Genomic DNA, 12,607 nt, shown 5'->3' with positions numbered 1-12,607 from the left:
GCATTAACACTTAATAATTTAATCAATTACAACGCAAGCAACAAGAAGCCTAAAAGCTTATGCTAAATTCGTGTAGAAGGCATTAGTTTTGCTCTAATCCAAGTTCTTCACTTGGCGTCACAATATTACACAAAAATTGGCTTCACAATATTACACAAACTAGGGTTGAGCTATTGTAGTTGTCAGCCGGTCCGAATTGGTAAGCGTTATATATTTATGGACTCACTACTTTGAGCAATTTATGTTGGTCATTTGACCTTGTAGTGAGAAAAGATAAGAAACTGTGCTGAAAGCGCAGAAGATGCATTTACGGTTTATAAACCAGACGGGAAAATTCTGATACACACACCACGCACAGCTTGGGTGCAAACACAAAGGAAACAACCAAGGTTATTGAGGAACAGCGGGTTTAATTTTGTTGCTAACCCAATGATTTATGGGACATGCAGACCGTCACGGCTAAGTGACTATGTCGCATACAAATCCGCGCGGAGAACGGGACCTAGTTGGCATTTTTAAGACATAGAACATCCAAATGCGCCTCAACATCCGATGTTCAAGGAAGACACGGCAACAGGGCTACCAAAGACGCTCACAAGGTAAGAAAAACAGGAGAATATACAAGACAGCCCAAAAAAAGAAAGGCGAAACCAACCGGCAAAGAACAGCTTGAAAGCCGCAAAGAACACTAACACAGGGTAAGAGCTTTTAGGCATAGGGGAAAATGTCAAACACAATGGACCATACAGCTCAACAACCAGTAACTCCAGAAATAGGCAACAACGTCAAGCGAAGACTGTTCCTCGTCAGGGAACACTGCCCCATCGCCAAAGAGACTAAACCAAAAGAAGACACCCAACGTAGAAAATTATCAAACTAACCCAAAAATCAATACAAAACAGAAAATCGACCCTAGCCGGAGCACTGGGAAACCCGATACCGATACATACAATCGAGGACACAAAGAGAAAAAAAAATAGAAAAACCAATTTGCCATAGATTCACCAGCGGATATAGTATCAACGGAAATTAAGTCTAACATTAAAAGCTTGATACAGGAAATGGGTTTCAAAGAAAATACGCCAGAAAATCAAGCCCTCGTCAAATTTATCGAAGCCACAAAACCAAAACCAAAGGAAAAGTCAATCGACATCGTCGATCTAGTTTCACCGATGAACAGCCCCAATAGAGACACCATACAAAATCAAAACGAAGTACTTTTTGTCATTGATACACAAAACCAGAAAATCTAGGTACAAAAGATCACGAAGAAAGACGCAGACTCACCCGAAGAACACGCGAAACATTAGGAAGAGGAAAACGAAGGCGAGACTTACAAGACAGACAAAACTGACAAACGCCAGACAACACCATGCGAAAAACTTCATACCAACCAGTCCCACTGGGACTCAAAAACTCAAAGTAGTCCCATAGGGACTGAATAAACTCTAGTCCCTGAGGGACTTGAAACTCATGAACTTTAACTTTCCCAGGGGAATGTCATACGTTCCGGATTGGCAAACGTTATATATTTCTAGACTCACTACGTTGAGCAATTTATAATGGTCATTTGACCTTGTGGTGAGAAAAGATAACAAACTTTGCTGAAAGAGCAGAAGATGAATTAACGGCTTAAAAACAAGTTGTCTTACTTGAGTTACGACCAGAGATTGTAGTTTACCAATCCGTTCGGATTCGGTATTTCACATACATCATACTGCATGGTATGACATTAGTGAAAAGCGCCTGCGCAAGGTCATTTCAGCAAAACGCTAAGACTAATAACCGCAACTTGAACAAAGGCGAAGCAGTACTCGCAAACATGGAACGAAAAAAGTTTTAATTTCCTTACTTTTACCTTTTCTTTCTTTATTTCAATTTTTTTTAAAACTATTTAGAGCTTCTTTCCGCCGTTTTATCAATTGTGTTTGCAAAGCGCAGATGAGAGGATGCAAGACTCTGAATTTCCAGGCTAGGAGTTTGAAAATTTATTTATAGCATTGGCATTTGAATAACATCTCTTGAAATCACCCTGCTAGCGGCTAGTTTTGTAGATTGACAAGTGACCATGCCGCGATCACGTCATACTCTGAACCTCACTTAACATGACACTGCGATCGCTAGCAATACTTAAAAACAAAGACTTGAAGATCCTTCCAAAAACAGGCACAGAAAACTATCATTGCAAAAAAAAAGAATTGACCAACACACAGATTAAAGTATGCTGCTAGAACATATAAATCATCCAAAATTCATATGCCTGTGAGTTTAAAATCTTTCATCGTTGAAAAAGAGAGACCTCTGATTCTACAGAATATTCACTATATACTAAACTTAAGTTTAAAAAGCGACATAATGCAGACCAGTTTTCTCGACAAATTCCTTTTGAATCACGACTGGTAGAACTTTACCTCAACCGCACTTTCTTCAACGCAGTAAAATCAGCTAAACATCTAGGCCATAGTTCTTTCCCACTCTTTGGAAGCGCTTGGAAAAAAATCTGCATTATGTCGGCTCAGCGAGCAATTTCTTTCAAGTTTTTAGGCCAAAATAATCTAAGTATACACATCCCGAAACAACAACTTCAAAATCACAGCACTTTTAATTGATTTTTTCTCTATAGAAGAAAACAAAAATTTGCTTTTATTATGAAAAATTGCCAATCAGAGAAAAAATCTTACACAAACTGCTGCTTTTCAATCAAGTCAAAAACCAGTTTCTTAGAAACGACGTGTCAAGGAAGCCTAAACCCTTTTTTCATTCTACGCAGCTTGTTAATCAATGCATTCTTTTTAAAATTTTGGGTTACAATAAAATAACTATATCAAATACTGCTTTTTAAATCAGACGTGCGAGTATTTCTCAATTGAAGGACTTTAATGTAATCCCAGGCATAATCGTTACCTCCATCCTAAGTTGGCCGGGAACGCATAGAAGTTTGAATTCAATATGAACCAAGATATAACTGATTCAAGTTATTCTGTTAAACAAGTGGTTAACCCGAAAAAAGTCTATATTCCAGTTTGATAAGAAAATACAAATATCAGAAAAAAAATTTAAAAAAAAAATTACCCCCATGGGTTTCTCCAGAAATAGAGTTTGATGTCTTTCCGAACTCCCCATACTACTTTCCTATCTTCCAAATACCAGCTACTATTAAAGCAGATAAAAGACATGCTATTTCACTATCGGATAGTACTGATTTAAATTATACGGATAACACAAAAAAAAAACTAAAATTAAAAGATGACTACAAAAAGTGCGTAGAACTTTAGCAGATTTATTACAGTGCAAACAATCTGAAAAATTTGGGCCCAAACTTCGACCCCATAAAAGATCATTTTTGGCCTTTTCTAGTTATTGAAAAATTATGCTGGAACTACCGGATCAATTGCTGATGAAAATTACATCAAAGTGAGCATCTTATGTACCCGAACAAAGTTAAAGAAGGGTATAATCTCTAAAAAATGAACAAAATGTTTCAGCATGGTTTTCATATAAAAATTGGGTTATTTATATAGTAAAAATGACACTTATTGACTATCAAAGAAAATAAATTTGTTTATACTAAAGTTGAATGATTGCACCCATCTTCAAGTTTGTTGGGCTATATAAGAGGCTCATTTTGGTATATTTTTATCAGCCTTTGATTCGTTCGGTAGTTCTGGCGTAAATTTTCATTGACTAAAAAAGCCAAAATTGATCACTTTTGGGTAGAATTTCGGACCCGAATTTGGCAGAATGAACTGCACCATAATATTTCTGCTAAAAATCAAGGCAAGTTTTGGCTCCATCATTTTTTTTTTGCCTCAAGTCAACCAATTTAAAAAAAACTAGTTTAAAATTTGAAGTTTTATTCGTTTTGTCCGGATATTTCAAATCAGCACTGTAATTACAACCGTAAAAACATCACACCTCTGTACAGCTAAGTAAGAAATATCCGACGTTCAGTTTTTTGCAAACTCTCTCAGAGTTGTCAGCAAATACTCTAAGACTGTAAAACAAAGCCTCTTAGCGTGAGGAATTTTCCGACTTTTTAGCAGACCTGTCAAATGGCCGCTTCACATATACTTGCGAATGGCACTCAGTTGAATCTAGGCTGACTTAAGCTGTCTGGAATTAGAGGGAACAGCTAAGAAAGAGGAACACACACGAAGGAGCGGCTGGAAGGCAAAAAGCAAAGAGAGAGAGAGAGAGCACACGGGCAGATAGCAATCAAGCCATGCTGTAACCTAAACTGCCATTTAGAAAATCACAACCAAGGCTTGTCGGGCTAAATAAACCAGTGCAACATGCATTAATACAAGAGACCCACAAGGACGACGCCTACTCGAATTGAACTGGATTTCGAGGGATCCTATCACTGAATTCACAGCTGCAAACCCAACAAAAACACCCCCGAAAGCCACGAAGCAGACCATAACTTCTAATATTAGCATTTTGATTACGGAGGAGCGCCAGTTTAGAGAACTAGCCAAGTGGGAATTAGCTTTCGAGGGATCTCTCTCATTCAGTTCTCTTCACGGAAGATCGTAAAACAGATCTAATGCAACATGAAAAAGATTTCGACCAATTTAGAAAAGGGAAACTAAAATAGGCACAACCAAATCCGTCTCTTATTGAATACAAAATGAATCGCAATAAATTATTACAAAGCATAATTTAAGGAGGACACCTTATTGGGACCAGGGTCCACACACAACATCAGAATATTTCGAATACTCAACTCTATTTGTCGGTAAGTTTTGATAACCTAACCGGTGTGTAATTAGCACAAGCTGCAAACCACCGCACGAACACCACCTTGTAGAAATATTAAAACAGCAGAACTATATTTTCAATTCACATTCAGTCATTTGAGTAAATACTCCCTTTCTATATTTCGATCAACTTCCATAAACAAGTTGAACATATGGAGTCCATAAATCTCAAAAGCACATTGTTGGACGCGTGTTACCAAATTCATAAACTGGATTAGGACACATTCTTATCGTCAATAAAACTGTTTGAAGTTGAAGCACAAAATCAAAATAATAACAAGCGACTGCAACTGTCAGCAGAATGACATCAGAGCGAAGTGAAGAAGCAGAGACACTGATGGCGAAAGAGACACCTGGCGACCTTAATTCACAAGGGGTTATGGGCGACTCTTCTGCAATTGGGAAGAGCAACAGTGCTGGAGGAGGGGAGGGATCCACACAACACACACGGGACAGCCAGGAGGAGACAGCGAAGATGGAAGAAGAAGAAGAGGGGCAGAAGCAGCTGGAACATGCCAACTCATTCGGGGACATCGCCACAACAACACCAGCAGTGTCCAGTGGCGATAATAACACACTTGCACTGCTGGCATCTTCATCCTCAACAACAACTACAACAACAACTACTACAACAGCAGAAGCAGCTGAATACAACGAGGACCATGAACCACCACCACGACAAACAGATCACGCGGAAAGTCTCAGCATTACAATAGAAGGGGACGCATATAGAGACCGAATATTGTCCAAAGAAGGAGAACCAGTGTCACCACTGTCACCCTATGGGGGATCAGAGAGCTCTTCTTCGATTGATATTGAGCGGGACTGTTCCAGTGCATTCTCGACAGTGGCCAGTCCCAAACTGAAACTGAGTAGCTACTCGTTATCAGCAGCAGACACTAAGTACAGGTACAAGTACACGACACTCCCCAGTGGAGGCGGAGGAGGAGGGGAGAAGAGGAACAGATTGTCACTAGAGAAGTACAAGACAAGCAGCACAAGAGGCGACTATTCCAGTTCTCTTTCCAGATATGAAGAAGGGGGAGGAGGAGTGGGAAGTAGCAGCAGTAGCAGACGGACAAGAGAGGCGAGAGAGACTGAGAAGAAGAAGAAGAAGGAAGAAGAAAAAGAGATTGAGAAGAGTATAGTTGAGAGTGGTGCTGTTCGAATAGTGGAGTATTTGAGGATGGTGCAGACAGTGGACAAGGAGAGCATCACACTCTACTGCAGGTAACAAACCACCACCGCCACCGTTACTACTGCCTCTATACTCTTTCTTTACTCCATTTTTGCTTCCAGTCACAACACGCTCAATATGCCACTTAGTGTTGTTTAATGCAAATGACCCCCAGTTTTAGCTTAGGTAAACTAACGGTCAACCGGTCGAATCCAGTGTCTTCGAGCCAATATTCGCATATATAAAACGGGCGTCACTCATAAAACGCCTCTTTTGAGCAAACAACTAGCATAAAATTGGAACACAAAATTCAGATATTGTGCAAACTAAAATAACTATACTCTAAAAACATACATACAACTTTTTATGGACCGAATCAGTTCGCAATAAGTTCAATTTTTTTAGGCAATGAAAGTTTGAAACGATGCGAATCGGACAGCCAAAAGTTTCAGTTTTTCTTTTAGAGTCCTTCAACAGATGAAATTTTGAAATGCTTCAAAGTATTTCACAGAGCGAACTGATTCGCAAAAGATTCAAGTTTTTCTATTCAAGTTATCCAAATTTATAAAAAATGTTTTTCAAATTTTTTTTCAAAACTCAAGGTATTTTTGAAATATTTCGAGTTATTTAGACCGAAATTTTTTTGAGCTAACCGAGCGATGAGGAATTGAAAAGATACAAAGTGTTTCTTAGAGAAAACCAGTTCGCAAAAAATTCAAGTTTTACTTAAGCAAGCTATTGAGGCTATGAAAAATGAAAAATTTCCAAGTTTTTTCTTAAAAGGGAACGTTTTGCGAAAAATTAGTTTTTATGCTAACAATTAAAGCTTTCCAAAGCAAGATATTCAAGCTATGAATTTTTGAAGTATTTCAGTTATTTCATAAAGAGAACCGGATGGAGAAATATTTAAGTGTTTCTAAAAGAGCTATTTTAGCTATGAAACTTTGAAATATTTCAAGATATTTCATGAAACGAATCGGTTCACAAACATTTATAAAAAACTATTCATGCTATCAAACTTTGAAACTTTTCAAGTTATTTCATGATGGAAATCGGTTCAAGAAAAAATTAGGTTTTTTTAAGCAAGCTACCGAAGCCATGAAACGCCGAAATATTTCCAAATGATTTCATAGACGGATTCGGTTGGCAAACAAATTATGTTTTTCAAAGCAAGATTTTAAGCTAAGATTTTAAGCTGAAGATATTTCACAAAACGAATCAGTTTGAGAAATTTAAGTTTTTATAATCATGCTATTAGAGTTATGAAACTTTGAAATATTTCAAGTTATTTCAGACTGAGTCCATTCGCGAAAAGTGTAAGTTTTTCTAAGCAAGCTATTCAAGCCATGAACTTTTGAATTAATTCCAAGATATTTCTTACACTGACTTGGTTCGTGCAAAGTGTAAGTTTTTCTAAGCAAGCTATTAGAGCTATGCAACTTTGAAACATTTCAAGTTATTTCATGAACTGGATCAGTTCGCGAATAGCTTAAGTTTTTCTCAGCAAGCTATTCAAGCTATGAAGCTTTCAAATACTTCAAGTTATTTCATAGACCGAAAAGTTTCTCTCAGAGCATGGAGATTGCTGTTTTTAGTTGATTCGTTTCAGACTGAAATAATTCTGACAACGCAAAATTTTGGACAAAAATTAGGCAGGTATGTGTAGCCTTGAAGTTAAATCGAGTTCATCTTGCACTGATTGATTCTTAAACATTGCGCTCGATACCCCCTTAACCATTGCGCCTTATGTCAGCTAAAACATGGCATTAACTTTTCTGTCATTCGTTTAACATATAGGATTTCATGCTCATTTGAAGCTATTGATTGACGAAGGACTAATTGCAAATTAAGATCTGGTTCAGGTTCGAGGGTAAGGTGGATTCGATTGTGTGGCTGCATGAGGGGAGAGTGATCCGGAATGAGGCGGACTTCAGACAGTTCCACACTCCGGACGGGTTTGCCTGTCTCGTCATACAGGATGCCATGCACCCAGAGGACACCGGCACTTACACGTGCACACTCACAGCTGCCCACTCGTCTTCTACTTCAACTACTACTGCTGCTAGTGAGAAACAGACAGCAGAGAAAGAGGGTGAGGAGGAGGCGGGCACAGACACAAAAAGAAAGAAGGACGCCAGTAGCTCCACCAGCTGCAGCTGTGACATGTTCCTCGATGTCAAGAGAGGCAAGTATAGACTCAAATTACACATCTTTTTCGAAGAAGGAAAAATTCCAGCAACCATTCACCACAAAACAAGAATACTCGTTTCGGCTGCTCAGTAAGTTGTACAAACGGTTTCAATCATAGTCAGGGGCGGATCTAGGATTTTCTCGAGGGGGGGGGGGGGGGGGGGGCAGACTTTCAACAACAAAAAAAATCGAAAATTTTGTCGACCTTTTTTTTAGGTCGATCAAATTGATCAAATTGAAGAGACCCTGTTTTGGCCAAATTTTCTGCACCGCAGGCAAAATTTCGAAAAAAAACAAGCCAAAAAAGCGTTTTTAAGCATTTTTTTAAAAATTTTGACCAACAAAACGCTTTTTTTCGCGCGCGCTCCCCCTTCAAAATTAGTATATATTGGTGCCAAAAGCGCTTTTACAAAACTTTTAGGGTCCGTCAGCCAAAAATGGATATCTCAAAATAGTACAAAGGGGGGACCCTATTGGTCGGCAGGTGGTCAAATCCCCCCTGAATCCGCTTCTGATCATAGTAATCTTGGGAAAAAAATATTTAAAAAATCAAAAGAAACTGTCGGTTTTTTCATTAATTTTTTTGTAATTGTCGTGAATCGTGAAATTGAAACGGCTCGATCAGGAACTTAACACTTATATATCTTAATAATGATTGAAGTTCTTTTAAATCAGTTTGCATTACAGTTTTTTATTTCAGAACTCGATAGCTTAGTTTTTTACAGCTTTATAAAAAAAATTGAAACAACTGTAGGCAAATTACTTCCGATCATTAAAAATCAAATAGATACGAAACGAAGCTCCAACAAAGCATGATGCAAAACGAAAAGTTAGCAAAAAGAGAAGATGCAGGGTCATAAAAGCAAAAACGAGAGAAGGCGCCAAAAGACAATGTAGTTCATAAAAGTCATAAATTGTTGCTTATTTTGGTAAAACGCGAGGTCACTTCGACGAAGTAAATGTCCGCAGTTTTGTGGTACTTTTACATGACAACTAATAAGCTCAGCAAAAACTCCAGATTAATTGCAAGTGATTTGGATTCGATATGCAGGTGGTGTTTTTAGGCGGTGGTGGCGATTGCGTGCAGCGGAGGATGGATAGGAAGATAGAATTTAATAGGAGCAGTGATCTCCTCAGGGCAACTCAGCAGATGTTGAGGGGCCCAGTGGGACCCCCTCTGTTCACGTGTGGCCTACCCGCAGACACTCACGCACACGATGGGGACAGGGTCACTCTCAGATGCAAAATACAAGGTATCTAAATAATATGCATCTCCTCAACAATCGCCCTCCCTTTGGTATCTACTGAAAAATGGCCACCCCTTCAAATAAAAGTAGTAAAAGAGCACTATAGCGTTATAAATTAAAACTTGAACTTTGCTGCAATCTGATTGGTCCAAAATCCGCCAAGTTACTCTACTTAACAGTTTCCCCCCTTTACAAGTAAAGTACAAGTAAAAACTACAAAAAAAATTGGTCAGATTGCCAAACTGTCAAAATTAGCGAACGCAATCTGACTTTTTCCTGGAAACAAGACCAAGCGAAATTAATGAAAAATCGCAGTGTTTACTTTCAATTGTCAGCTAAATGAGTGTTTTGAGGGACTGTGTTCTGTTGTGTTTAGGGAGTGAGCCGATGAAGGTGGAGTGGCTGCATCCGGGAGGTCAGCAGTCAGGCGCACCAGGCGGAGGAGGTGGGGTGGAGGGGGAGGACTTCTTGACAGATGTGCAGCAGACAGCCACTGGGGACTGTGTGAGGGCCAGTATGACCATCCCAGACTGTGTGGAGAGTGAGGACAGAGGGGAGTGGACATGCAGAGTGAGCAACAAGTACGGAGTGGCCACCACACTCACCACACTACATGTACAGCCCCAGACACAGCCACAAGGCAACTATACTTACTATTACTACATCTTCACCCCACATTACCCCCACCCCACCCAAGGAAAGATAACAGTCTAGGAACAAACACTTTTCAGGCGTTCCAGCACAACCTGTAACGAAGCACAACATCCACACAAACACCCACGGCGTCCCAGTGGATAACTATGAATTCATACTCGCTTCACCAGCTAATCAAGCCTTTGCTACGCCCAGCAACAACGACCAGTACGCTAATCAACTGGGTAGAGCTTCCTCCCAATTGAAATCTGTTCAAACTGCTCCCAATGCGATGCTGTCTTCTGTCCCTTTTGCCACGGTCAAAGTGCGAAAGACAAGTGAGCCCCCCATGTACAGTAACTCTAGCAACAACACTGGCCTCTCGGTGCTCGCTGAGTTTGACACAGACCCGGTGCTGCCCAGCTACTCGTGCAGACCGAAGAAAGTGCTGCAGAAGTCGCAGTCTCTGAATCCTTACAGCGTGGACTACATGTCTACCAGAGGAAGTGGAGTAGCCGCACTCCGACCTGTGAGGATGATGGATCCAGGGTCCGGTGCAATGGCTCCAGTGGGAGGCTTCGAGGGACTGCCGTTTGGGAAAGTGACTATTGACAAGGAGAATGCCAATGGCAGGGAAGTGGGCAACAGAGGATCCATGATATCCATCGAGCTCGAAAGCAGCAGCAGTTCCTCATCAACCCTTTCTCAGCACAGTGGTCATGATAGGTCTTATTTAGATCCACCAACAACCAACTACAGTGATAGGCTCCCAAGCTCAAGGCGTAAGCCTCATATGCCCATCGCAAAACAACAATCTCTTCCCTACACTTACACCAACAATTATAACCCCATAACTTACACACCGCTGGTTTCTAGACAATTGTCGCTTGATAAAGCTCAAACTAGTCTTGGTGTAACACCTCCGTTCGAGAATGCAGTTCCGAGCGAGTCTAATAAGAAAGAGGATTTGATCCGATATCTACAGAGCTTGCCAGATGCACTGTTCGACCACGGATCAGTCAGTGAACAACTAATTTCTCAGGCTCTGAATACAGGACAGATAGGCAGAGTTGATCCAAAAACTAGTGCGGAATCTCAGAAAGAGTCGGAATCCAGACGTTCACTATTTAATTCAGAGACTCGTAACATTAGCCAGGAGCTAACACGAAGCTGCAATAAGTTTGATGACGCAGAGCAAACCAATCGAAATATTAATAACTTTCTATCACATACAAAAGACACTAAAAGCAGCAGTAGCTTTCAACCTCAGACCGATTCAGAGCTCATATCTAAGAATTCAAGCCAGCTAGCTTTGACACAAGATAAGGAGGAGCCACCAGGAAACAAAACTCAGATCTCAACTTGGACTGGACCAGTAACAGCTTCCACGGAATCACAAGGCAGGGCTAGAAAAGAATCTCAACCCAGAGAAAAACGGGCCAAGTCTGCGGGCAAGATCCCCGTGCCAGCCAGACTGGCCAGATCCAAAACTCCTATCCCCACCACCACTCTCAAGGCTACAGAGACGACCACAGATCGCTCAGCCAATCAGACGACGCCGTCTACAAAAAATACTGAAGGGAACCCAAGCAAAAACAACCCCACAGGAAAAAATATTGGACTGCAATCAAACCAAACAAATATTCCCTCAAAAACTGGAGCATCTCATAAAGCCGGGACCAATCCTAAGCCAGATGGATCCGCGAAAAGTCTGGACATTAAGACCACTCGTGCAGCTAATTACCCAAGACAGACATTTAGACGATAACTGGTAGTTAATCAATAATTCACCCCTATTATTCATTAACATTGTTTTTTTACTCGAATCAACCCCAGAGTAGTGTACCGCTAAAATGAAAGCGGTAAGAAAAGCGGCCAATCAACAAGTATAAGCGAAAACAGCATAAAAAGCAATATATTTAAAGCAATTTTAACCAGGACAGCCGTTTACTATACAAGTACCACATACTGCTCTGACAATTGTCTTAAAAAACACAAATTTTTGTTTTCAAATTAGAGTTGTTTTTTTTTCTGCGTGGAGTGACAAAAGGATCTGAACGGAAAACTAGAGCTTAGGCATATTAGACGGTCATAGTAAAAATAAGCAAACTTTCAATAAACAGACTAGAAAAACTTTTTAAAAATCAAGAAACTAATTTTATTGGAGTAAAAGAAAAATTAACCACAAATAAGCTATTTAAACGGCTTAAACTAAGCTTAAATAAGCCTACTTGCTTGCTTTTTTTGCTCAAAAAATAGCTAAATCAAATACTTCATACGTGTTTTTCTGGACACTGAAAAACAAATAGCCTTCAAGCAATCTTCAATTATTTTTTGAAAAGACAAGGATAGCCGGTTACTGTGCAAGTAACACAGAATGATCCAACCATTGTCTTAAATAAACATTTCATTTTAAATTAGGGTAGCTTTTTTCTGCGTAGTGATAAAAAAAATTGCATAATTTTTCAATTTTTGATTCGCAAAATGGCGTTAAAAATCTCTGAAAAAAAAACAAATTTCGCTCGAGTAAAACTAAAACTAAGCATAAATGAGATACTGTATACGGCCTAAATTAAGCAAAAAAAAGCATGCTCACTCGC

The 12,607-nt window shown here is 39.7% G+C and overlaps 1 protein-coding gene across 1 annotated transcript; it reads left to right on the top strand.

The window, feature by feature from the left end:
* The first annotated feature begins 4,327 nt into the window (after nucleotides 1-4,327).
* Nucleotides 4,328-11,814, top strand: LOC134848020 (uncharacterized). The gene is made up of 5 exons (XM_063865350.1): nucleotides 4,328-5,990; nucleotides 7,800-8,122; nucleotides 9,192-9,380; nucleotides 9,751-10,014; nucleotides 10,106-11,814. Exons 1-5 carry the CDS (start codon nucleotides 5,062-5,064, stop codon nucleotides 11,773-11,775), a joined length of 3,375 nt encoding a protein of 1,124 aa, XP_063721420.1. The 5' UTR covers nucleotides 4,328-5,061; the 3' UTR covers nucleotides 11,776-11,814.
* Nucleotides 11,815-12,607: the final 793 nt, after the last annotated feature.

Source organism: Symsagittifera roscoffensis, chromosome 6 (assembly GCF_963678635.1).
Source record: "Symsagittifera roscoffensis chromosome 6, txSymRosc1.1, whole genome shotgun sequence".
In the NCBI taxonomy this organism is placed as follows: Eukaryota; Metazoa; Xenacoelomorpha; order Acoela; family Convolutidae; genus Symsagittifera; species Symsagittifera roscoffensis.
The sequence above is the reverse complement of the archived record's forward strand: the minus strand, read 5'-3'. Positions and strand labels throughout refer to the sequence as shown.